This window comes from Peromyscus californicus, unplaced genomic scaffold, assembly GCF_007827085.1.
Source record: "Peromyscus californicus insignis strain IS unplaced genomic scaffold, ASM782708v3 Scaffold_9__1_contigs__length_137607984, whole genome shotgun sequence".
NCBI lineage: Eukaryota > Metazoa > Chordata > Mammalia > Rodentia > Cricetidae > Peromyscus > Peromyscus californicus.
The window spans coordinates 95,052,450-95,079,527 of NW_026294617.1; the positions used below are offsets into that span (position 1 = coordinate 95,052,450).

General features: G+C 40.6%; 1 protein-coding gene across 2 annotated transcripts in view; it reads right to left on the reverse strand.

Annotated features, from left to right (window-relative positions):
- The window catches only part of Snx7 (sorting nexin 7), a 113,993-nt gene extending 93,908 nt beyond the window's left edge, over positions 1–20,085 (reverse strand). The window contains exon 1 of one of the 2 annotated variants that reach the window (XM_052730654.1): positions 19,534–20,085. In XM_052730654.1, coding sequence (XP_052586614.1) covers positions 19,534–19,755 — 222 coding nt within the window. In that variant the 5' untranslated portion in view covers positions 19,756–20,085. The remainder of the gene's footprint in view (positions 1–19,533) is intronic. The other variant, XM_052730656.1, reaches the window with a different exon arrangement.
- Between the last annotated feature and the right edge of the window lie 6,993 nt (positions 20,086–27,078).

The window sequence follows — 27,078 nt, forward strand, 5'->3', positions numbered from 1 at the left end:
CTTCTATAAGAGCACTACACACTATTAACCACTGAGCCATCTTTCCAGTCCATAGTAATACTTGGGAAAATTTTCATGGTGCATAACTAAAAAAAAGTTCATAAAACCTGTGCCCAACTAGATTCCAATGTTTATTATATGTCTGACAAGGGAAAGGAAAATAAAACAAAGGGGAGAAGAAAAGAAAAAAAGGAGGATAGGGAATGAACTTAGCAACTATACAGAAAAAAAGAGAAAGAAGTTAACATAAGGTGTCTCAGACTTTGGGACATGTCATGCTGTTGTTTTAACCAAGATTGGTCTAATCTTTTGGGGTTGGTGGGTTTGGGGAGAAATGGATCCTTAACATGGGTTCTTCTCTAACAAAGATGTTGTTCTCAGGTTGTATTTTTTTCTATGTGATGTTTTCAAAATATTCTAAAATCGATATATTTTGTCTTATACTCCGAGAATTATATTAAAATTGCTAGAGTCAACACTGTAAATGCTGATGTTGAAAAGCAACAAGAAACCACGATTGTAAGTTAAGACAGTTGTCTAGGTCCATCTGGCAAGAGACACTGGGTTGGACTTGGCGAGTGTTCTTTTCTCAGCTCATCAAAGTTTACATGGCTAAACAGAAAATTTTAAAGTATGGTAACAAAAAAGGATAATTGTCTAAAATAAAGTATGGAATGGGACATAATAGAATCCTAAGAAGCCATTAACAGAATTTAGAGTTCCCAAGTAAATATTCCACTGGTATGTACAAAAACCTCTCACAAACCACCCACTAGAAATAGTAGTTTTCTAACCTGACAAGTTTTAATTTGGCAGGCAAATGTCCCTGACACTGCATGCAGCCCTGTGCTACAGCTTTCTTTGTGCCCACCCACTCTGCTCACCACCACCCACTTCTTCTTACCTACTACGTAATTTTGTGTTCTATTTCCTCTGCTTAAAATGCAGCCTTTTGTAGAGTGGGAAGGATCTGGGTTGGTTTACGAAGGCTCATAATTCTGTTGAGTACAATGTGGTGTAATAAAAATATGCTTCCATATCCAGCAAAGGAAGAAAATTACAGGCTGAAAATTTAGCAACATGGATGATTTCAGTAGAAGGATTTAAATTATTATGACTCCCTCAAAAATATTCTTAAAACTGCAACAAAACCAATGATCCAATGTGTTTTATACTTGTTCTCCCCTACAAAAATGAAAAAAAAATATGTTGACATTACTTAAAAGTTGCACCTTGACATAAATAACTGAGAAAAATAGGTGTTTGAAAAGATACACAGAAGCAATTAACCCATTTAACCTTTCGTGGTTGGTGAGTTTGGGTAATGAATTCTTAACACATGTTCTTCTCTAATAAAGGATTCCCCTCCACCATTCTTCCTCCCTGTCCTCTTCCCCTTCCTTCTCTCTCAACTTTGAAACATGTACATTGTCTTACAGTCTTTGAAGCATTGGAAAAACAGCTTTTTTATTTCTTTCTCCCAGACACGACAGCAGAAGGGACATGATCTCTATGAAAAAAAAATCTCTTCTTGAATTATATTTAATACCCTTTCCACTGCCAATTCAATGAAAACACACACAAACACAAAACCAAGAAAATCAAGATCTAAATATATAATAAAGAAAGCTTAGTACATTGCTAAAATTCATTACAGTCTGTCTTGACTCCAAAGCAACAGTCCGCTCACTTTTAGAGAGAACGTTGAAGCAACTTCTGAAACGAATATATTAGAATGGCCGAATCATCCACAAGTTAAATGCAGGTTTCCCTGTGGTTATTCTTGGTTCTTTAACTGTTTCTGTTATCAGTTCAATCATGCACCCCGCCACTCTCAAATCCTCCGAACTCTTATGTTGAAGACCTACACCTAGTACCTTTGAATGCAACTTTATTTGGTGAGAGCATCTCTGTGTGTTCATGCATGTTTATGTGTGTGCGGATGCTCTTATGTGGGGCACAAATGTGTTTGAGGGTGTGACTATATGGAGTACAGACAACAGTAGGAATCATTCATCAGGAGCTATTTACCTCCTTTTAGACAACATCTCCTTTTGTGTCAGACCTCTCCAAGGAGGGTGGGCTGATTGACCTGGGAGCCCCAGGACCTAGGTATTGACCTGTCTTTATCCCCCTAGCTCTGTACATGTAGCCAGATCTAGTCTTTTCTTTCTTTTCTTTCTTTCTTTCTTTCTTTCTTTCTTTCTTTCTTTCTTTCTTTCTTTCTTTCTTTCTTTCTTCTTCTTCTTTTTTTTTTTTTTTTGCAAACATGGGGTTTTTTTGGGAATCAAATGAAGACTGAGCAGCTGAGCGATCTCTCTACCCCTGACAGGGTCTTTATAGAACTAATTATATTTAAGTAAGTTCATTTGGCCTAGAGTGCCTGCATTGATCCTGTAGAAGTTCAGACACCAGTACCCACATAAGGTGGCTCACAACTCCCTGGAACTCTAGCTCCAGGGGATCCAACACCTCTGGCTTCTATGGGAACCATCCCATCACCTCCACCCGCCAACCAACCCATACATTCAAAACCCTACACAGACAGTAAAAATAAGTCTTTAAAAATAAAATAAGTTCATTAAAGTGACAGCTAATTTAATATAACTGGTCTTTTTGTAAAAGGTATTTTGTAAAATGAGGAAACATACATAGTGGGGAAAAAAGAGGAAGAAACACAAAGACAGCTATGAATAAGCCCAGGTGAGGGGCAAGGGATAGGTCTTACCCTCACAGCCCAAGAAGGAAGCCTTATTCTTGAAGTATTGGCCTTCAGATCTGGGAATGCACCATTTTTTGCTGTTGACATGCCCAATTTGTTGATAATTTGTTATAGCAGCACTAGCAAACTAATACGGTGTTTCTACATCTGCCTTTGTACATAGTGAAAGCTTCAGGATAAAGGATCATCCTTGATCTATCCTTTTCCTATTCCATAGGTTCATACCCAACTCTAGTAATGATTCCTAGAAGAGGTCTCTGACTCTCTCCCAGTTTCCAAACTCTACAACTGAAATAAATGAAATCCACAACTGAAATTTAAAATCCAGAAGGGCTTATCAATGACCAAATGTCCTGAAGATAAACACCAAAAGAAACACATTCACATGACCTCCGCACGGTGTCCTTTCTTAATATCCTCCACTAACAAGCTACTCGGGATCTCTCATGAATATAACATGAATTGCTCTGATAATGCTAAATCGCATCCGCCATCTGTGCGCAAACAACGATTTTCTTTTTACAAGTAGAGGGGGGAGAGAAATCAGTGTGAGAAGTGTGATAAATCAGAATACTGGCATGAAAAGGCCATGCGAATAAAATTGCTGAGGCAGGAGAAACATGCACACCAAGAGACATCTGGTTAAAAAAAAAAAGCAACGTCAAGTGGAAGGAGTTCGAGAAGCCGTTGTAAAGAAAGACACTCATCTTGATAGGCCTAAATTTAGGCTTGCCAGCTGTGTTTTGATTTACAAATCCTTCCAATCTGCCTACTTATAATAATAATAAAAAAAAAATAAAGGAGACGGACCCAGGAAGAGTGCTGAAGATGTGATTGGAGGAAACACTACCACTGCCGTTTTCTATAACAGAGCACACAACATGCTAATCTTGTTTGACATAATTTCCATTTCTCAGTAGTGTATACATCCTTGCAAGCACATACCACAATTCATTTATCCATTCCTCAGTTTCCTTTATCTTTTAATATCTGACCAGTGCTGCCTTGGATACGGTTGCATTCCCTTGGGCTCTGTGCACTACAATAACATTTGGAACAAAGATGTAATTTTACTTGACACAATTGTGCGTAATTTTACTTGACACAAATTTCCTTCCTGGAGAAAACAAAACAAAACAAAACATGCTATATAATTACAGCATGCTTTGTCTTTACCCAAGCTCAGGGAGAGATTTAATTATCAGTGTGATGATATTGAAAGGCAGTGAGATCCTGACTTTTCTGAAGTTTAATTTCTCATTTGCAGTCTTTTAGAAAGGTCATCTATCACCTGGGAACCCACAGTAGGAAGGCTATGAACGTCCCTACTCTTTGAAAATGTTGTACTTATTGTGGGGTGGGGCTACACACCGCAGCCTGTATGTGGAAGTCAAGGAACAACCTTTAGGGGCCGGTTCTCTCTGTCCACTGTGAGCTCTGGGGATTGAACTCCATCATCAGACTCCAGTAGCAAAGTCGTTCATCTGCTGAGCCATCACACCAGTCCACACACTGCTCTATCAATAGATTCCTGTAGTTCTTACAGGGCTACATTAGTTCTCTAGAGAGTGGGGTAAAAGAAGGGACTCAGCGCTTTGCCGCCTGCATTCTGTGGTCACATGTCAACTCAGTCTTCCATATCCATCATGAATGAAAGCAGCAAGACACCCTCACTAGATGTGGCTTTCTGATCTCAGAAAAGCCAGCCTCCACATTCATAATTTTCTTCTCCATAAATTGATCAATCTCAGGTATTATATCATAGCAACATAAAAAATTAACATAATAAATTTAAAGAAAGAAAAAAATCTACCCATTGGGCAGAACTAATTTTAATTCAAATTTAGACCAGAGTTGTGAATTTGATCAAGTTACTTGGCTTTTCTGACCTTCAAGTTTTTAGTTGGAAACTCTCAGAAAAATCATATTTTATCCTGAATCATGGAGGGGTAGCAAGGAGAAGATAATAAATAAATAATAAATATGATATATGCAATGTGTGCTTGAAGGTGCTATATACATTATCTTTGTCAGTAACAGACCAAACAGTAAATATTTGGGGATTCTTAGGTTATCTGTTCTCTGTTAAAGTATTTTCAACTTGGCCACTATAATGTGAAATTGGTTACAGACCATATATAAATGAATGTGTGAGCCTGTGTTCTAATAAACCCTTATTTACCAAAATGAGTCCAACTGTGTCTACCCTTATTTATGTTATAGACACTGTATAGATGGCTACCAGATCTGTAAACTTCATCTTAAATGCAATGGAATATTCTATTAGATTCATATTTTTTTTTAAATTTTTTGCAGTGATGAGACTGAACCTATGGCATTATTTTTTATACTAGCATATGATCAGTCACTTTGTGTTACATTCTCAACACAAAACTCATCCTAAAAATGACAAAAAAAAAATTAGTACATTTAAGTATGATTAATGCGGGAAAAATTCTACTCGTTGTCTTTGCAGTTTTCTCATAGAATTTACAAATACACATTAGGTTTTTTGTTTTTGTTTTTGTTTTTTAAAGACTGGCATCCACATGTGTGCCTCAGTAACCAGTACTGCTCTATGGTTTCAAAGCTATTTGCACCAGCGATGCTAGGTCTGCACATGATCACAGGCCTACTGAGACAGCCTTTTGAAAGCCAGTCTGGGGCATTGGATGCACACAGAAAGCATCAGCCAACTCTCCGATTGTGAATTCAGCGATGACTAACTGGAAACAGAATAAGCCAGGACAAATTCTCTAACCAGAACTTCTAAAGAGGTTGACAGCATGGATCCCACAGACACACGGCTGCACAATGCGGCATACTTGACTAGATAGAATGTGTAGGCAGAACTGGGTCCCGGGGGCTGTGCTCTTAACAGTCATGAATAAAAGGAACCTGATAACAATAAACTAAAAACACTCCCCTAAACAAAGAGGTGGCCTTGGTAGACATTTTCCAAGGAAAGGGCCTAGATATCACACATTTATAGATCATTTCTGGGGAGACTTAGTATGTGCTTATACACACACTAGAAACACCAACAGACAACTCAAATAGGCAGACTCAATGTTTTCATTTCCTAGTAATTCTAAGTAAACTGGTACACATAAGGATTCATTCAAAAAAGGGAATTATGCATGAGGTACGGCATTTAGGAAACATTCATAGATTTTTGGTATCTTTCTCAATAATAACTGAGAAATATGTGTTCTCCTTATTTCAAATTAAAAGTACCCTTCTTCCTAAATTTTATCACCAGAGGGCCTCCTCTGAGTGCATGGAAAATTTTGCTATATCCCATACTGAACTAAGTAGTCACATTCTCCACCTAGACTATCAAGACATTACCATGATATACACTCTTAAAAAACACAAGCTTTAGAACGATAGAAATATGCTTGTTCACACTGCCAGGGGCCCCTCAAAGAGATCCAGCTACATCCTGGTGCATGAGCCAGCTTTCTGGATCCCATTACCTATGGTTGGACACTTTACTCACCCCAGATAGAGCGGGGAGGGGCTTGGTCCTGCCTCAACTGAATGTATTCGGCTTGGCTGTCTCCCCATGGGAGAGCTTGCCCTGTTGGGGGAGGGGAAGGGGGAAATGTGGTGGTGGCGGTGGGGGGGGCAGCGGAGGGATGAGAGGGGATCTGTGGTTGGTATGTAAAATGAATTAAAAAAAAAGAAATATGCTTGTATGATCCTCAGATGATCTCATTACAAATTTAAAGTAAATGATTATACAACTAAAAAGCATCAATCTTAAGCACAATGGTGAACACCAAGCCTCCTAAGCGTGAACAATAATTGTGTGTACTATTTTACTTAATCCTATCAACAACCTGATGTAGGTAAATGTGATTTAACTGCCATCCAAATTTTGGTTGGGTGGGAAGGACATAATCAATTTGTTTATAAACAGTAAACAAATGAACCCTACAAAAACAAGACTATTCCCCTGTGATGCAAAGACAAGCTTTGTTGATTTTGTTTTAAGATTTTTAAACTAGATAGGGTTGCATACAACTGTCATCTCAGCACTTGGAAGGATCAGCCTGAGCTTAAGGCAAGCCTAAAGTACTTAGTGACACCCTGTCCATACACACCAGGAAACAAAACAGACAAAAACAGGAGTAAGAAGCCATGAAGAAAGGAGTAGGTTCTAGTGAAGCAGGAGACTCACTGGGGCCAGGGGTGAAGGAGCAGGATGGAAGAGTGCTGCAAAGCTGTCTTTGAGAGGGAGGGCTTTAAGGAGGCATTGTGAAGTGTCACTGTGTACAACACTGAGGCAGGAAAAATACAGTAAGAGATCATTAAGCCCAAGACAAAACAAAATAAAACAAAAAAAAGATAAACACTGAAGGAGAAGACTGGAGATGATGGAGGATGGATGATGGCTTTTGATGAAAGAATAACCAACAAAAACAGTTGAAATATACTGGGTTAAACCTCCAGATAGTCGTATCTTTGTGTTGTAGGTCTTTGCGAGTGAGGGGAGAACTCCAGAATAAAAGGTGCCCTTGAAATCCAACAGCAAGGTGTCAGTTACATAGCTGCACCATGCTGAGTAGCTGGGTCTTCGGTGTGGTCCTACTGGGACTATGAATGGACAGTTGTATGCAATCAATCATAAAACTAACGCAGTTACACTTTCATGATGTATTACCTAATGGGAAATTTTCTTTTTTAAAAACATTTAACACTTTATTACAAATTTGGTTTTCTGCCAGGCGGTGGTGGTTGTACACGCCTTTAATCCCAGCACTCAGGAGGCAGAGCCAGGTAGATCTCTGTGAGTTCCAGGATAGCCTGGTCTACGAGTGAGATCCAGGATAGGCACCAAAACTACACAGAGAAACCCTGTCTTGAAAAAAACAGAAAAACAAAACAAAACAACAACAACAAAACCCAACCAAATTTGGTTTTCTTTCTTCAGAAAGATCCAATGTATTAACTGCTGAAAAGTTTTCTACAGGACCAAAGTTAGAGGTAGTAGGATTCATCCTATGAGAGGACTATACCACCTGTTAACTGCCTGGCAATTCGCAATGCCCTCTTGTGGAAGGAAGATCAATCAAGAGGTCTGAGCTGAGCAGAGACTCGCTTTTGGACAGGGGATGTATCTGAACAGAAGATTCCAGAACCATTACCCATTTCCATCAACGTACGTGTTCTTTTCCCTCTGACACTAGAACATCATGTCCCAGTTATCAGTTACTTCCTTAGAATGGAGTCAAAATGAAGAGGAGTTATGCGGCCAACTCAAAGGCTATCAGAGGACCACAGTTCAGCCTTGACAGACAGAGTCACAAGCAAGAAACAAGTGTTTATTGTAAGAAAACCCCTGAGACTTGAGATCGCTGAGCTATGGCACACCCTAGTGAATAGAAGACGCCCAAGGAGTTAAAAGGGACATCCACATTTGACTAGCTCAACCTTTCTACAAGAAAAACAACTGGCATCTTTGTTTCTTTTTTTTTTTATTCTGAAGACTCATCAGCCAAGAATCTGACATTTTTTTTAAGTCACAATAGCAAGGTTTCCATTTTAATTTGAAACAGATCTTATATTGTTCAGATTTCATTTTAAATAATGAAGCTGTTTTCCTTCTTAAAACACACACACACACACAAAAAGGACTACAATTTATATCATAACAATAAAAACACCTATGTGACCGGGATGATAACACAAGCCTGTCTGGTGGTATTGTGTTCCCCGAAAATATTGTGCACGCTAATAAACTTATCTGGGGTCAGAGAACAGAACAGCCACAATATTAAACATAGAGGATAGGCAGTGGTAGCACACGCCTTTAATCCTAGCATTCCAGAGGCAGAGATCTACCTGGATCTTTGTGTGTTCAAGGATACAGCCAAGCATGGTGACTCACGCCTTTAATCCCAGAAAACCAGCCTTTAATCCCAGGGAGTGATGGCAGAAAGCAGAAAGATATATAAGATGTGAAGACCAGAAACTATAAGCTTTTAGCTGGTTAAGCTTTCAGGCTTTTGAGCAGCAATTCAGCTGAGATTCATTCTGGATGAGGACTCAGAGGCTTCCAGTCTGAGGAAACAAGATCAGCTGAGGGATTGGCAAGGTGAGGTGGCTGTGACTTGTTCTGCTTCTCTGATCATTCAGCATTCACCCCAATACCTGGCACCAGGTTTGATTTTTATTAATAAGAACTTTTAAGACTCATGCTACAGGCCTGTGATTCTAGCATTAAGGAGGAAGAGGGAAAGGAATTCTGAGTTCAAGGTCAGGCTAGGTTACATAAGACCTTGCCTCAAACAAAGCAAAATCAAACAAAAATTCAAATTGATAGTAAAATAAATAATTTTGCATTATGAACAAATGTACAAAAAATGCACTTCAGAAATATTACATTAGTCATGGTGCCATGGACTGTAATCTCAGCACTTAGGAGGTGGAGACAGACAGACTGAGAGTCTGGGTCCAGCCTGAGACGAATAAAAGACCCTGTCTCAAACAAAACAAAACAAAATGTCCCAAATAAGTCAGATATAAAATTCCATATAGGGTATGGTTCTATGCATAAGAAATAATCTGAGGAAATAAATCTGAGAAGACAAAAAAAACCCCACTAAATTAGTATATGGATTTGGCTGGATGTTATGATAGATTTTATTGGGGACATGAAAATGTCCTAAAACTGTTTACATTGACTGTACCATACGATTAATTGACTTAAGAAATTATCTCCCTCACAACAATGAGTGAATTTTAGTGTATGTAAAATACATCTCAATGAAGTTGGCCTTTAAAAGGAAAGAGGAAATATATCAAGTATTAGCACTTCCCAAAGTAAACATTAAAAATAAGGGAGCTAAGCCAGGCGTGGTGGCGCACGCCTTTAATCCCAGTACTCAGGAGGCAGAGGCAGGCGGATCTCTGTGAGTTCGAGGCCAGCCTGGGCTACAGAGTGAGCTCCAGGAAAGGCTCAAAGCTACACAGAGAAACCCTGTCTTGAAAAAAAAACCAAATAATAAACAAACAAATAAATAAATAAATAAATAAAAATTAAAAAATAAAAATAAAGGAGCTAGAGAGATGGCTCAACAGTTAGGAGCATGTAATGCTCATCCAGAGGACCCAAAATCAGTTCACAGCACTCATATTCACAGCTTACAACAGCCCATGGGATCTGATGCCCTTTTCTGGTTATCAGGGCTTCTACACCACACACACACACACACACACACACACACACACACACACACACACACACACACATTCTCTCTCTCTCTCTCTCTCTCTCAATAAATAAATAAAACTTAAAATTATAAATTGATTAAAATATTCTTTTTAATTTTAAATACTACTGGTTTAATTTTCTGATTTTACTGTGTTCTAGTGATTTTTATACACCTGCTAATAATCTTATTTTCCTTTTTTTTAATCTACACTACAAATAACATTGTGTTATCTGTTATGGTTGATATATACACTACCAAAGTTAATCAAATATTCTGTTTAAAACAGGCAACTTATTTTCATGACATGATTCTTCACCAACTTGTAGGGAAACCTTAAAATACATATATATCTCAAGAGATTATGTCAATGCTTAATGTTTTTTATTTGAGCATCTTCTTTGGAGAGTACAGAGTATAGATAAACAAACACATGAAGGGAGTGAATTCTGAGTTTTCTCATAATCACCCAGCCACTTGGAAAACTGAAATAGGCTGTCACTTCAGAGATGTGCCAGGGGACATCAGTCAGTCCCTCAAGGATAAAAACAGAAAACTCCAGAGAATAAGATGTTCTTTTTAGACTTTGGGGTCTAAACACTGCTGATGACAGCTTACCTAAATATATATAATAATCTTCTCCACTGTTGTAGAGCAAGGAGATAGAAACAGACCAACACTTGTGTCTCATTAAAGGAGCTGCTGTCCCCTTGCCTGTGAAGGTCTCTGTTATGGAATATTATTTTAAGGTATGTTACATTTGTTTATGTTGTAGAAGACTTGTTTAATGATGCAAAGATGTGCTGCACTTTTTACTGTTGCTTTTGTTTAACTCTGTAAAGCTGTGTGTGTGTTACTTTGCCTGTCTAAAATACCTGATGGTCTAATAAAGAGCTGAATAGCCAATAGCAAGGCAGGAGAAAGGACCGGTGGGGCTAGCAGGCAGAGAGAATAAATAGAAGGAGAAGTCTGGGAGGAAAAAGAAGAAAGAGCAAGAGAACAAGGAGAGGAGGATGCTAGGGACCATCCAAACAGCATCACAGCCAGCTACAGAGTAAGAGTGAAAGTAAGATACACAGAAGTAAGAAAAGGAAAAAGCCCAGAGGCAAAAGGTAAAGAAGATAATTTAAAGTTAAGAAAAGCGGGCATAAAACAAAACAGAACAAGCCAAGCCAAGGCCGGGCATTTATAATTAAGAATAAGCCTCTGTGTGTGATTTATTTGGGAGCTGGGTGGCAGCCCCCCCAAAAGAGCAAAACAAAACAAAACAAAAAACAAAAGACAGGTCTCTGCCCTTTTCTGCACGTGCTTTCTCAGCCTTCAGTTCTGCAAACTATTCATCCCTTATCACTCTACTCCTTTCCTTCCAGAGTCACCTTCCAGCCTTCTAACCAAGCCTTCTGAGTCAGGTGTTAGTGACTTACTTTCTCAAGAACAGAGAGATTGTTGATGATTCTCCTGCCATTTATACACCTTGCATTTGTCTCTTCTCATACAACACAAAGAGGGGACTTTATCCAGGATCTAGGCTCAACCCAGCTCTCTGTCATCTGGCAATAATTACTCACCACTGATTAAGACTAATTTGTTTTCCTTCTACTTATTTTAGTATCTGGCTTGGAAAGAACAATATAATGCAAACGACCTTTACTGAAACCCAGATCATCAGCAAATTACTGTTAATAATTGGGTTTATAAATTTAAAAATGTCAAGGCCCATATTATTTGCTAATACAAATGCATACTAAATGCCAAACATTCTCTATTTAATTGTCTTACTCTCCTACCTTCAATGACCTTAGCTTATTGGAAATAAGTGAGGAATAAAAGATTTACAGAGAAGAAAATTATCTATTTATAGGGCAGAATTTATTGAAATTCCACCATGCACAACAGTATCACAGAGAGCACAGAACAGAAAGAAATTAACTGTATGTATAGAAAGAAGAGTAACTCTGACAGGAGGTAGTTCTAAGCTGCACCATAAATAGCAAGAAGGATGTTTTTTGTTGCTCCAATAATAATTATACAGAAATAAAAACTAGAGTCAGCTCATGAGTGGCAAGCACACAGACCTAGATCACCATTAGAGAATCCTGTTCCAGGTGATTCTGAGTCGTCCTTTCTGGAATGGGTTCTATGATGCTGCAATTTAAACAGCTCCTAAGATATGCAACTCATCTTCAGGACACTGAGATAAAGGGGTAGAGAAGAGAGCAAAACTAATGCATGTCCTGATCAAGAACCTTGACCAGAAAGCTCACCACCCACCCAGGTGTGGAAGCACACTCAATAGAAGACAGGCAGAAGATGTGGGCAATAAACACCCTAAGACTCTATCAATCATTCTTAGGGGATACCATGTAAGTAACTACTTAGATGGGACAGTGAGAGTCCAAAGCAGCCCTAATTCTAAAGGCAGAAATATAAAAACGGGCTTGAGGCATGGCTCAGTGATTGAGTAGACTTGCCTTGTAAGTGAGAGAACTGGAATTCAGATGCCAGAACCCACACACACGAAGGGTGGGCATGGAAACCCAACTGTAATCCCAACAGAGATAGGTAATTCCCAAAGCAAAATGACAAGCAAGAGCAGCCATATCAGTGAGCTCCGGGTTTAAATGAGAGACCCTATCTCAAGGAACAAGGTGGAAACACAATCAAGGATGGCTCCCAGCATCAATCTAGGGCCTCCACACACACAACATGTGCATACTTACACACACGCAAAAACATGTATACACACATACATGGAAAATGGGAGGGAAAGAACAGAATGACAGAATGACGGAGCCATTTCATACATACGGGCAGATACGGGGAGTGAGTAGTGTATAAATGCAAGGTAAACATGGGGTACTGTGTCCTATCTGCCTCAGGAACTATGATACAGACGGCGGAAAATTAATGGAAGAGAGAACAGACTGGTCTGCACTTCCTGATTGCAGACACAATGAGAACAGCCACCCCATGCTCCCACCATTATGTCTTCCCACCCTAAAAGACTGCATCCCTCCTAAACTGTAAGCCAAAACAAGTCCTTCCTCCCTGAAAAAGAAATGAGAGGCTTGGAAAGAGACACCCTGAGAATTAGGGCATGGAGGGCTATTATTCACCATGGGCATTAAACTGAAGGACTGGGAAGGACTAGCAACTTAAGATTTTTTTTTTTCCAATGCCGCTCCAGTTGATTTGGCATGTAAAAATTCCATTGTAACCCCCTCTCACTGGTAAAAAGGGACAGTTCAACAGTCATTCCCTGCTTTCCTCTGAGACCATTAGTCATCTGGCTTGCACTAACATTTTCAGTGACAGGACTCAGGCTGGCACGATGTAATCCTTCTCACTTCAGAAATGACAACAAGAAAAGTCAACTTGGAACTGAGTGAAACTTGATTGATTTTTGGCCCTGTGGTTCCTGGTTGTGCCCGTCAAACTGCAAATACTTAATCCACCCAGACCATAATGATTCTTTACAAAGAGTAAAGAATAAAACCCAAGTCTTTCCTGAGCTAAAGTACTTTGCTTTATCAAAAGGCTTTCTTCACAGTCATGGTCACCTGAAGAACTTCAGCAAGACACACGCATACACACACACACACACACACACACACACACACACACGCACGCACGCACGCACGCACGCACGCACGCACGCGTGCATACACACACACCGTATAGAAAAACTTGTCAGCTCCAGGGTCAACAGAAGATGATGGCATTGGTTCTCAACTAAACCTCAACAGCTTCTCAGCCTCTACCTTAATACAACATCTGCATTTGGAGATGAGACAGCATTCCTTTGCCATTTCTGACACAGTCTATCAACGCCTCCCCACAGCCCTGTCAAAGAAGGAGAATGGAACATCCTCAGACGAGGCACAGACAGTTCAGGTTATAGCATCGTCAACACTCCTTGTGACCCTGGAAAAGTGACATTTTGTTTCGATGCAGCAGTTCTGTGGCATTTGTGTGTATTGATCTTCCAGGCACCAAAATCCATATGAAATGCTTACCCATAAAACAGTCCTATGAAAAGTTCTCTTGCAACTTAGTCTGAAGTTTCTTCCTTTAATATTATAAGTGATCACATATGCTAACTCAGCCAGAGAACCTGGGGGTTTTCATCCTTTTCTTTCCATCCTTCACTTAGGGAAGAAGATACAAGAGCACTTCACATATGAGAGCCGTGATTGCACTGAGTGGGCTTTCCAGTGGGTGGGACAGAAATAGTCTTAGATGAGCTCTATAGTCACTCATTCTCTCCCTCCCTTCTCCCCTCCCTTCTCTCCCTCCCTTCTGCTCTTACCTCTCTGAGCCACAATACAGAAGCAGGTCTTAGGAAAAGAGACATTCATTTAATCCTCATACTGTTTCTCCTCATCTGAGTGGTTGCCATCAAATGACCTTCCCCAGAGAAGCTTTGCACCTTTCCTGGAACTCACTCTGTAGTCCAGTCCAGCCTTGAACTCACAGAGATCCGCCTGCCTCTGCCTCCCGAGTGCTGGGATTAAAGGCGTGCGCCACCACCGCCCTGCAATTTCCTAATTTTCTAATCAGTGGAGTCAGGATTTCGAATACAGGCAAGGGAGGCTGTCTCTGGTCCTAACCACTAAGATTATGTCTTGGGTGTATTTTCACTTGTAATGACCTCAGTGTAACCTTACCAACTGGAGGCCTTAGCCTGTGTTTCCAACAGGATAGCTTTGAAAAGCAAACAGTGCCCCACTGGACAAAGAGGACTGTGGTCCCTTTTGTGAACTGGCCTTGGAATCAGTGCAGCACCATTTCCATCCTACCATATTGGTCAAGATGGCCACACCCTCCCCACCTCCAGATTCCAGGACAGAGGCACAGATCCCATTGGTTGATAGATGAATATGTGAAAACGGAGATACAAAGTGGTTATCTTTATGTGAAGGCACTCTCTACCTTTTGGTGTTACGTATGGTCTAATCAAGTTATCCTTCATTTTCAACCTCGGGCTCCATCCATCTATGAGCTTATGTTAGAAGGCCTGTCCCTGTGATGATGTCACCTTGGCAGCTTCCCTGGTGGTGGTGGGGAGCATATGCATGCTATCCATGGAAGGTAAAGGGGAACTGGGAAAGCAGGCTCCATGTCGTCTCCCCACCTCGCTACAACCCTGCTGGCGGTAGCTGTGTTGCTTTATAAGTTCATTTGGCCCTTTCTCCACAACTCCAGCCTTGAACAGTTTCTATACTTCATCCCTTTCGAGCTGAACAATGCTAATGGCTTTTCGTTACTATCAGACTTTATGTGCTTCTCTGGGCTTTACTGTTCCTTAATATAGACAAAAAAATTCTATAAATAATTCCTGCATTAATATTCTCATTTAAAGTATTAAAGAAAATTCTGATTTTGATCAGGGTGATGACTGATAGGGCATCTAACACAAAACAAAGATTGGGTAGACAAACATGAAATATGTAGATTTCTGTATGTATGTATGTATGTATGCATGCATGTATGTAATTCTAGTATCTTCTAACAGCTTGATAGACTTGTTGGTTAGTATAGTACGTCCCTCTGTCATGGCTGTGGTTTTACTATGGTCTGAGGAACTTTTTGTCAGTGTGTGCTTACTGGGAAGGGGGGGGGGGGCGGGTCATGGAACCCACAGAAGATTGGATCTACTGGGACATCCTTAGATTTAAAGGAGTACTCATAGAACGCTGACTTGCTTCTTTCAAGAGGTTCTCTAATATAAATCAAGACTGGGGACTTTCCTGGTCCCTCTGGCTTCCTGTCTGATAACGTGATTGTTCTCTTCTTCCCCTGTACATCATCCATACGATGACATTCACAGGAGACCTTCTCCACAGCTGAGCTGATAATCGTATCATGTCCCTGAGCCTCTAGCACCCTGTGGTCAGTAAACTTTTATTCATAAAGTGATTCAGCCTTTGGGATTCCATAATAGCAATGAAAGAAACCAATTATCTTTCAAAAATAACCTCTTCTATGAGAATGTGTTTTCCTTCAAACTTAAAACTTCAAAATAAAACATCTGTTACTAAACTTCTATTTAATCATAAATAATCTTAAATTTTCCATATTCATATGAGACATATTGGCTTCTACTAATCATCTCTTTATTTCCAAAGTTTATAAACAAAACACAGAATGATCCATCCATGGTTTTGCTAGAGATTAAAAACAGAACTATTCCTTATCTTTCAGAACCTCTTTATGGTCCATTTTTAAGGACTTATTTTATTCTTAATTCATATGAATATATGTGTGTCTGCTCATGTGTTTGTGTATATGTGGAAGTGCCCAGGGAGGCCAGGATCTCTTGGAGTTACAGGTGGTTGTGAGCTACCTGACATGGATGCTAGGAACTGACCTCACGTCCTCTGCAAGAGCACCAATTGCTCTTAACTGAGGCATCTCTCAAGCCCTGGTCTATTATTGTTTAAAAACATATTTACCTAATTGTATTTGGAGGTAGAAGCTACACTTCTCAAAAATCACTAGATGTGATGGTGTATAAGAAAAATAAGGACAGTTTTTGTGTACTATAATTTTCACAAAACTGGTGAATTTTCCCCCGAAAAGTGGAGAATTCGAACTGTCGTGGTGGCTCCTCAGGTAAAGTGCTTGCCACACAACGTGAGTACTAGAGCTCTGATCCCCAGAACCAAAAGAGCTGGGTTGGGTTGGCAGTGGTCTGCCTATTAATTCCAACATGGGAGACAGAGAAAGGGACTCACTGAAGCAAGCTGAATACCCAGATGCCAGTTCTGGGCTCAGTGAGTGACCTTGTTTCACTGTCCATGGTGGAGAATGAAGAAGGAAGACACCTAATGTCAACCTCAGGTCCTGTGCACACGCACATGTAACCATAAATTCGCAGACAACACACATGTATAGCACAGGTCTATGGATGCAAAAGAAAGCAGAGAATTGGCCTCTTTTCGTTAGCATTTCTCTTTCATTTCCTTGTGGCCAAGTTACAAGACAGTTTTTAACATGATTGCTGTCATTTGCATATTTTTCCTTTTTACTCTATGTCCTTGTCTTGTTGGTTATGTTCTCTGTTTTCTTTTCAAACACCTGTTGTTACTTTTTAAAATCAACACCTGTCGCATTTCCAAACGGTTGTTTCAAACTTCGGATCAATTACTCCTTGGCAAATTTTTGAAAACTCAATGTCCCCCACTTTCTTTTTCTCTCCATTCCTCCTGGTATATGTTACCACTGAGTCTTTGTCTTAGCTTGCCATCTAGGCTTCAAGACTATGATAGGAAGAAACAGATATTGCATGTTTTTCCTAGAAGGAGGGAAAACATGTTTTTCTGGGAGAAAATGTCTGGGAGAAAATTAATTCTGGAAGGGACAGCAGTTATATATTCACAGTCTAAGGAGAAAAAGTGACTATAAAGGTGAATGTCACCAGTCTTACATGAGTAAGGGGCAGTGAGAGCTGGCTTCACAAGCCCTGGGCAGACCCCATCCGGAAGTAGGCTGCACAGCAGTAAAGCTCCAGAGAGGCTGAAGAGGGAGATGGCAAAGAGTGGGTCCAGTGAAGTCTTTCATAATTTTGTTTGTCTAATTGTGGTTAACAGTTGAAAGTTTTAACCCCTTGGAATAAGCATGGGGTAACTAAATGTTTTTTCAGCATGGTACTTTCTTTCGACTTTAACCAGTATCACACACTTTTCAACTTCTAAGGACACAGTTCTTAACTTTCCCTAGGCAACAAGTACATGAAGTTACGTAGCAGCAAGTCGGGTTGGTGCAGGTGTACAAGCCTGAAACATACAATGCTGGAAACCCCTCTTTTTAAAAGAATACAAAACCACAAGGACATCATTATGAGGAGAGCATGACTCCCAGTAATAACTTGTAAAAGGAAATCTCAGCAAATGACTGGAATCCTGGCAGTTCCCTTATTCTGCTACTGCTTGAGGCAGTTTGCTAGGAATGCTCATTCACAGGGCTCCTGGCTGCAACCTGCCTTTCCCCTCTCACCTAGACCATCTAACTTCAGCAATCCCCAGCATTCCCACAGACCCAAGCCAATGAACAGCTCCTCCATCTCAGACCATCTCAGAATCATCTCAGACCACAGGGACTCCCTGAGACAAGGATTCTAAGGGACAGAAGCTAGGGGGAGAGGCTACCTGGAGAGTTCACAGCAATTCCAGGTGATTTTGATATGCAAGCTCCAATCCCAACACCTCTCCTTCAGTTCTGGAACTTCCACACTGATCTGAACATAAAGTATGTGCGTAATGGGGTTGGGGTTGGGGGGTGGGAGTACTGGGTCACTGGATGGCTCAGTAGAGAGAGTTGCTTGCTGCAGGGCCTGGGGACCTGGGTTCAAATCCCCACAGCCCACATGATAGAAGGAGAGGAGACAGAATGCAGGCAGTGCTCTGGTCGCCATCAGTGCAGCAGGGCACACACACACACACACACACACACACACACACACACGCACACGCACGCACGGAAATAAATACAAATAAAATAAATTTTAAAGCAGTATTGAAACTAAGCATAAAACAATCCCAATTTTATAGTTTAGATAAATGGAGAAGCTAAGCACACAGAACTGTGATACAAAGTCTACAGAGAACACAACTGGGTGGAGCACTCCGTAGGCTCTAGAGGGTGCAGACTGAAGTTTGTGAGCTCGGCACTGGAGTCCAAGTGTTCTGGTTCCTTGCTAACTTATGTTTGACAGTTGTTAGGTAGGTGGGCCGTTTAAACATCTCAAGGTAACCTGTAACTACTGCACAGACTCCCCAGTCATTGATAGGATGTTCCCACTGAGCTCAAGGCTTCCATTAGTGGCACCTTTGAGAAACACAGGACTGTGCCACATGAAAGCTATTTTTGTTTGGAACTTTCAGAAAGTGCAAGTTTCAGGCCACAGGCACCCAAAGCAACCACTAATGCCCATAAGTCCATTTCTGTCCAAGCATAATACTGGCCAGGGAGCTCCTCTGAGGCTAAATTTCCAAGCAAATGCGAAGGAAATATGCAGACTGGAGCTGGGGTGTGGACCATAGTTAACTGCCCACCCTCCAACCCCCACCCCCCGGCCCCCCGGCAAAAAAAAAAAATTAGATAAAAAGATAAAAAACAACTCCAGCTCCTCCTGTAGTGGAGGCCAAGCTTTCTTCTGCTGAAAGGATTTCTACTCCTAATGGTCACAGGATTCCGGACTCTCTTAGGGTGTGACTCAACTCTCCCATTCACACGTAACAACAGTAAATCAAAAAATCACTTTCCTGCAATAAAGCAATTGCTCTCCTAGACTTCAGGATTGTCAAGAAGCCTGGAGGAGAAACAGTTTCAGGCCACCCGCCCACATACGGGATGTCCCTGTCAAGGAAGGAAAAAAATTGAAAGAGTAAGGGGGGGGAAATCAGAACTTTTGAGACTCCAGAAGCCTTGGCCCTGCCTCTGGGAAGGCCAAAGTGCTGAGGAGGGAGCGGCTGGTTCAGGCGGGGTGTACCTTCTCCAGCTCGAATTCAGCAGGGAGTTGAGTCACCCTGGAACTTTCCCTGGACGCGCCGCCCCCTCCACATTCGCGGCAACGTCCCCTGCCCTCACCTTACTGAACACCTCCAAGTCGTCCTCGTCCTCGTCCAGATCCAGCACGTCGGCCTGCAGCAGGCTGCAGGAACCGCTGCCACCCGGGATCGGGGCGCCGCCCCGCGGGCTCTCACCGACCGCCAGCTCCGAGGCACCCGACGCCAGGCGCTCGCCGTCCATCCCGGCAGTGCGAGCCCCGCCGGCCGCCGCAGCCAGACCGGCTCCCCCCTGCGCTCCCATTGGCTCCCGCGGCGCCCTGCACCTCCCCGGCCGGCCCAGCTCCTGCCCCTCGGCCTTGCGCAGACGCGGAACTGCGGGAGACCGCGGCGCGGAGCCAGGGCGGGCAGAGCGGAATGTGATTCCCCGACCTGGCCTCAGGTCGCTGCCAGGCTTGAGATCCCGAAGCTAGGAACCCCCGCCAGAGTGGGCAATGAAGACCCTGAGGACCGGAGGTGGCTTTCTCACTCTGACACAGCTAAGGGCCCCCAGATTTGTGAGTGAGGTGGCAGGAACTGGATGCACAACCGGCTGACCCAGCTTAATTTCCAGTACCTAAAAGTACCCTTTTCCTGGGTTGTGATTTTATAGAGACTAATGCAAAAATTAAAGACACTATAACCTCCTGGTTTTCGATTGATTTTTTTTTTTTTTGACCCAGTGATTGGACCTTGTGGTTGTTTTACTGTCAAGTCAAGGAAGCTGAGACTGAAAAATTATTTTTAGCTACTTTCTTATGTAGCTTTCTCCTAGAAGTCTTCCTGAAGTTAATGTGCAAGAATGTTTCCAAGAGCCAAGGTCCGCCGGCAGGCCTGGGTATTGCAAGGAGAAAGAAACAATCTTGCAAGCTCCAGCTTTCTGCCAGTGCAAAGCTGAAACTACTGGTTTATTCATGGCTTTTCAGTGCTTATTTCTTAGAGACCCAAAATTAATGAAAAATTGAATGCAAATTGATATATGTTAGAACTAGCTTCACTTTAAAAAATGTGTTCATCTCAGCCTCATCTTTTTTCTTCTTTCTTTAAAATTTGCGAGTTAATGAAGATTCCTGTAAGAGCCAGGTATGGTGGTGTGTGCCTGGGATTTTAGCACGGGCTAGGCTGAGGAAGAGGACCTCAGTTTGAGGCCAGCTGATTTTAACACAGGGAAACCCAGGTTGAAAAATACAAAAAGAAAAATAGGGAGGGGAAACATAGATAAAAGGAATTCCCAATTTAAATATTTTGATTTCTGATTATGAGACAGTTCTTCAATGTATTCTCTTTTAACTGTTCGTGGACTTCCTGTATGTTTCAGGAAAGGCCCATGTAGATTTCAGCTCGGTCACTAGCCACTTAAATAGACAAATTTGATTCTGTGCCTTATGGTTTCTGTCCCGCAAACACTCTGTTCTGCCCCTCTTCCAGGAACTATCTGTAGTCCCATCAATTTCAGTAAGACTTCTGAAATGACAGTCTGGTTCCAATTTCTCCTTGTTTTTATCATATAGATTGTGTGTGTGTGTTTCACACATGTGTCTTGTATTCCTTAGGAAACAAATGGTAAGTTTTTAGGTTGAGAACCATGAAATAGATTAATAAAGCACATTTACCAGACATGCTCATTCAAAATGGCTCTTTGCTGAGCTCCACAAAGAATGCAAGTTAATAAGACAATTTGTGCTTTCCTCTCTAATCTCATTGTAGCTGTGGAGACAAGTCTGAGGTTTCCAATTTGTAAACTTTGAACCAGGAAACTCTTAATGATACTGTGTGTCACCTAATTACCCCGAGAACATAGGAAACAGGCTCAGATCAGTTAGAACAAATAGCAGATACAGAGCTCAGAGCAGAGCTTAAAATATGCCCTGTACATTGGAGCAAATACTTTTGGATCTGCTGGCTGATTTTGAGAAACAAACCACCTTCACTTGTTGCTATAGACACGGATGTCCCTGACATCAGCACTGTGCTATTTTGGAGAACATCCCTACAATTGTCATAAAAAATGTCCCCACAGTTCTATCTCTTTGGGGCTCTTGCTTTGCCTAAGTCACCAGCTGTCATGAAATTTCCCAAGCAGAGAATTTTCTAAACCTAGGAAAACCATATTGATCCTCATCATAAAGAAGATGAAGAGGAGGACAAAAATAGAAAATAAGAAAATTCTACTCTAGTTCACCCTGGTCACCACCCAACAGCCAGATCACCTTGCCTCTTATACTCAACCCCACCTAAATGCAAAATACAGATCAACTGTGCCTTGGGTACCCAGGACTAGAGTTGCCAGCTCTGAAAACGAGGGAAACCACTGAAGTCTGCCCATTATGTACATCACTCCTGAAATCCCTGCTTCCTATTAAAAGAGACTATTGCAGGATCCTTTAATAGAAGAATGCTTACTTAGTGCTCAAGCCTTTGAATTAACAGGGCCCAAAACTTTAAGCAGTGGTATAGTAATGAAGGTACTGACTCTTTCTGGTCCCTTTATTTCCTGGACTATTAGTGTGATTGATATTCTTTATAATAGGCTAATATCACCTGAAAGAGGGCAGAAAAGATAGATGCCCCATGTAGGTTTAAATCTGAAGACAGTGATGAAGGCCAACCCTCCTAGGAGGCAAAGTTTCTAGTATGACATGTGGTTGTATACTCTTCCTGGAGAGAGACAAGCCTAGAAATATAAATCTAGATCAATTCATGGCTAGTTGCAAATGATTGGGTTGAATCGTCAAGGTATGGAATTTTATGGATGGACTTTCCAGAATGACCACGATCTAAGATATTTTGGAATGTGAAACATCCCACAGGAGTGCATATTGCAAAGGTGACTCACTGATAAGGTAGACAGAATTATGCATTCCGGGATAACTCTCCCAAGACAGAGCTCATGCACAGGTCAGTAATATAGGCATTCCTTCACCGATGACTTGCCTAGTTCTACTTTTGCATGTCTGATCTGCCTATAACACAGACCAATAATGACACCCTCCTTGTAGCAACATGCTTGGTATATGGGACATAAGCCAGCGCCCCTATCTGGCATCAGGCTCATTACATTGAACTTCCGTTTTCCAGAACTGGGTAGAGATTCATTCTCATTAAAATGCACATATTCCAGATACAAATGTGCTTTCCTCGTCATTAATATTTCTGCTGAGACCACTATGAATGGGTATGGAGAACATCTTAAGCACCCTCAATATAAGCATTGCATATAACATTCCATCTGATCAAGAAGCACATTTTACAGCATAGGGAGTCATCAGGGGCTCACACGCAAAGAAATCAGCTCATCATACATTCCATAGCCGGAACATTACAAAGAATGAAATGTGGGCTGGCCTAGTGAAGAGTGTTCCTGGACCTTGCAGGGTTCTAAGAAGGTACGTTATGTCCCATTGCATAAAGATACATTAAGTTGCTCTGACTTCATCTGGATGGAACACATGGATGGACCCATGATAGACTAATGAGATTGAGAGTGACATCTTCACTGTATCCCTCATCACACACTAACGTGTGTTTTGTTTTCCATCTCTCTTTTTTGGCTCAGGAGAAATGCACATCATTACTATTGTTGTTGCTATTATTGGTGTTGGTTTGGTTACAAATTGTTGGCCGGGATGACCACATGACACTACTCAATCTGAAAAAGGCCATGAAGTACAATCTCACTATGTGTTCAGTAGGCAGTGAGTCAAAAATGTTTTTAATAGCACAAATGACAGTTCTAACCTTTAAGCAGTTAATTCTAGGTGCTTAACATGAGGCAAAGACAAGCTAATACAGGGGCTATGACCTCAAGGCTGTGATTATTACCCAATTATCTGAAAGTACACAGTTCTTTACGTGAAATTTCTTACTAGCTTTGAAAACTCAGGCATGTATTTCAAATTATTAACTTCAATTTTCTCATCAGCGAAGATGGGATAGTTAATAATAGATACTTCAAAGGTTATGGAGATCAAAGTAACTAATATACAGGAACTAAACATCCATCTAAATCTTAATTGTTTTATTGCTTTTACTGCTAGCGTTATTGACTTAAGTAGTAGTATCAGGCTGCCACAGCTGCCCTGTAATTGCATTTAGAGTCCCAAGCAATTCAGTTTTCACTATAATATGTGTTTGTGTTTTTCCAAAATGTTTTCCTTAGTATTATAGTACACTAGAAATTGCAAGTGCTTTATCATTTTTCTGCATCAAATAAAAACACTGTGAAATGATAAGCATGATTTTAAACATCTTTTACTTAGCAAAACTCAACAAGTGGACTATGCTTATAATTTCATGACCTAAATAATCTACTTCTGTCTTAACCCTGCCACATCCAAAACAGAGATTGGGAATAGTCATCAGTCAGAACTTGAAGTAAATTTTTTTTTTTAACGTTATGGAAAACTCAGAGGGAGGGTGATTTCTAGACACAGTTGGTCATTGTTCAACAAATGTTACCCAATTACTTCCATAAATGGACTGATTTGTATAACAGTTTGATATTGTTTCTAAAGTGTTTATTGTCTTTCCAAGGACAAAAACATTAGTCAGAACAGTGCTACCTCAGAATTTCATTCAGAGTCAGACTTATCTACAGTGCCCTTGAAGACATTGTCTTTACTTAAAATTGGCAGAAATCATTCCTATGCAATGTTTTGATGAGAAAGGTATTGCTTTACATTTTGATGATAGCCTTGAAGGAAGGCTCTCTTAGACATAAAGGAACCACTTCATAAAATTGGGCCTAACGATCATTCCTTTTTCTTTTAAAAAGTATCTCTATTGAGGTTTAATTTGTACTCAAAATGCTCAAGTTTACAATCATTGGTTGTACAGCCTTCAACAAACTAAACTGTAGAACTTATTAATCATTCCCCAAAGGAAAGCTTTGCCCACATTATCAATCTCTCCCGTGTGCCCCAAGGCTCAGGCCCTAGAACTACTAAAGTAATTTTTAAATCTCTAGATTTACCCATTGTTCACATAAAAAGAATTAAGTAAATTGTAGTCTTTAGTGACTGACTTCTGCCATTCAGCATGTTGTTCTCAAGATTTTAATTCCCTTGACTCTCCATGCATTTGCATCTGTTGTATGCCTTATCTCTTTGAACACTGAAACTTTTTTAATCCTTTCACAGCCATTCTGTAATACATATGGATGTGTGTATATGTTTGTGTGCTGTGCGTATGTATCTTCTGAATTGTAACATGCAATCTGAGAGTTAATGCTAGTAATTAAGATTGGAATAGAGGAGCCTGTGACTGTCAATGGTTGTGTTTACAAAATTAAATTAAAAATAATTAATAAATTAAAGGCAACAAAAGATATGCTCCTGAATTTATTGCTATTTAGTAACCCCTGGTGTTGTGGAGAGGCAAAGACATGTCTGTCTGTATTTCTGAAAAGAGCCCTCTCTTGATTGTTCATTAATTAACAAATTGGCCGTTGTTAGATTCTCAGTCTGCCAGCACCTTGATTTGGACTCTAGAACCATGAAAGATAAATTTCTGTTGTTTATTAACCACATAGTCCACGGTATTTTTGTTATAATAACCTGACAATTATTACTCATGAGGAGGGTTGCTGCTAGAAGAAATAAATAAAAATGTGAAATAGCTTTGAAATTGGGTAAGAGGCAGACATTGGAGAAGTCTTGAAGTTCAAGTTAAGAAAGATGATTGCTGTGAATGAACTGTTACAAGTGATTAGGTTGTGAGGGTTCAGGAGAGGAGGAATGCATATATAATAAATACAATCGTGGTGCAAGGCCTCAGCTAGAAATGAGAAAATATTGTTGGAAAGTAGAGGAAATGGTATTATAAAGTAGCAAGAAAATGGCTGAATTATGTCAAGATCCTGGTGCTTTGTAAATCCCATGAGCAATGAACTTGAATGTTTGGCAAGGGTAACATCTAAGGAAAGCATTGAAGGGTGCATATGGTTTATCCTTGAGCGTGGAAAGAATGATGACTTAGAACAATTAACATAAAAGGAAAGCAAAACTCAAAATTTTAGGAAAATTTCAGCTTTCCTATTTAAAAAAACAAACAAACAAGAAATACTTCCAGAAAAAATATGAAGAGTGTGGACAAGTTAGGACATATGCCTCAAATGAAGCCAGCTGCTTTTCATCCAGATACTGGGAAATCAGTCATCAACCTGGACAAAAGACAAAATCTGCTGAGAGATACTGGTAGCAAGAGGCCATGGGAGTATACAACAGGTGACAACTAGTTTTCAGCAGGTCAACCCACCAGACTCTTTGATGGGGAACCCTGCCTGACAAAACCGTGGAGTTACTGACTATTAATGACTAGTTGCTCCTGTCTGTAATTTTTCTCATGTGTGCTGTGGGATGTTCTGTATGGCAAATGTGTTACTGATTAGTCAATAAATAAAACACTGATTGGCCATTGGCTAGGCAGGAAGTGTAGGCGGGACAAGGAGGAGAATAAAGCTGGGAAGTGGAAGGCTGAGTCAGGGAGACACTGCCAGCTGCCGCCATGACTAGCAGCGTGTGAAGATGCCGGTAAGCCACAAGCCACGTGGCAAGGTATAGATTTATAGAAATGGATTAATTTAAGATATAAGAACAGTTAGCAAGAAGCCTGCCACAGCCATACAGTTTGTAAGCAATATAAGTCTCTGTGTTTACTTGGTTGGGTCTGAGCGGCTGTGGGACTGGTGGGTGTCAGAGTTGTCCTGACTGTGGGCCAGGCAGGAAAACTCTAGCTACACATGTGCCACTGCATTTCTTCCCTAAGAACAGCTATGAGTGTTTTCCCATTGCTTGTGTGTTTATCTCATGTATATATTCCATCTTTTGGGCACACATATCTATGGGTGGCCAGGAAGATGACTTCTTATTTAACTGTATATAAAAGAAACATACTAAAATATGCTTAAAAACTTTGTTGTTCCATGTGGACTGTGGACACTTAGAGGTCTTGTTCTCTCTCCTTAGCCACTGACAAGGCAAATTGGTCAAAGGAAATATCCCTGTGGAGCTTTCACAGAGCAGAATTGCAGGTGCTTGGCCTTATTGGATCAAAACCCTTCAAAAGAATTATAGTGAACTAGAAGTGATAGTGCAGGTGTCTGACCTTGTTATATATTAGTCCTCTAAGAGATCAATAGCACCTATGTTACCCTAAGCTTCCCCCACCAGCACCTCCCCACTATGATTAAAAGAACTATTAACATTTTGTATTTATTTCTACACCAGTTTTTAATGTAAGATTTTAGGCTCAGTAGGCTAACTATGTATATTGGTCCTGAGATTCAGGTGATTAACAGAAAAAAGGCTGTTAACTGATTAACCATGTCTGGATATTATTAATCACATAAAATAGTACACACATTACTTGCCTTCTCTTTAAATCTCTCATTGGTTTAATTTCTTCCCTTGTACCCTTGTAGCTTTCTCTGTAAGAGATGAGCTGAAACTTTTCACAATCTAACAAGTTATTAATGTGTGTGTGTGTGTGTGTGTGTGTGTGTGTGTGTGTGTGTGTGTGTGTGTGCATTCTTGGGAATTTGTAATAGGTAGAAGAATAAAGATGGAGAAGAATAAAGAAGTAGAGAGGA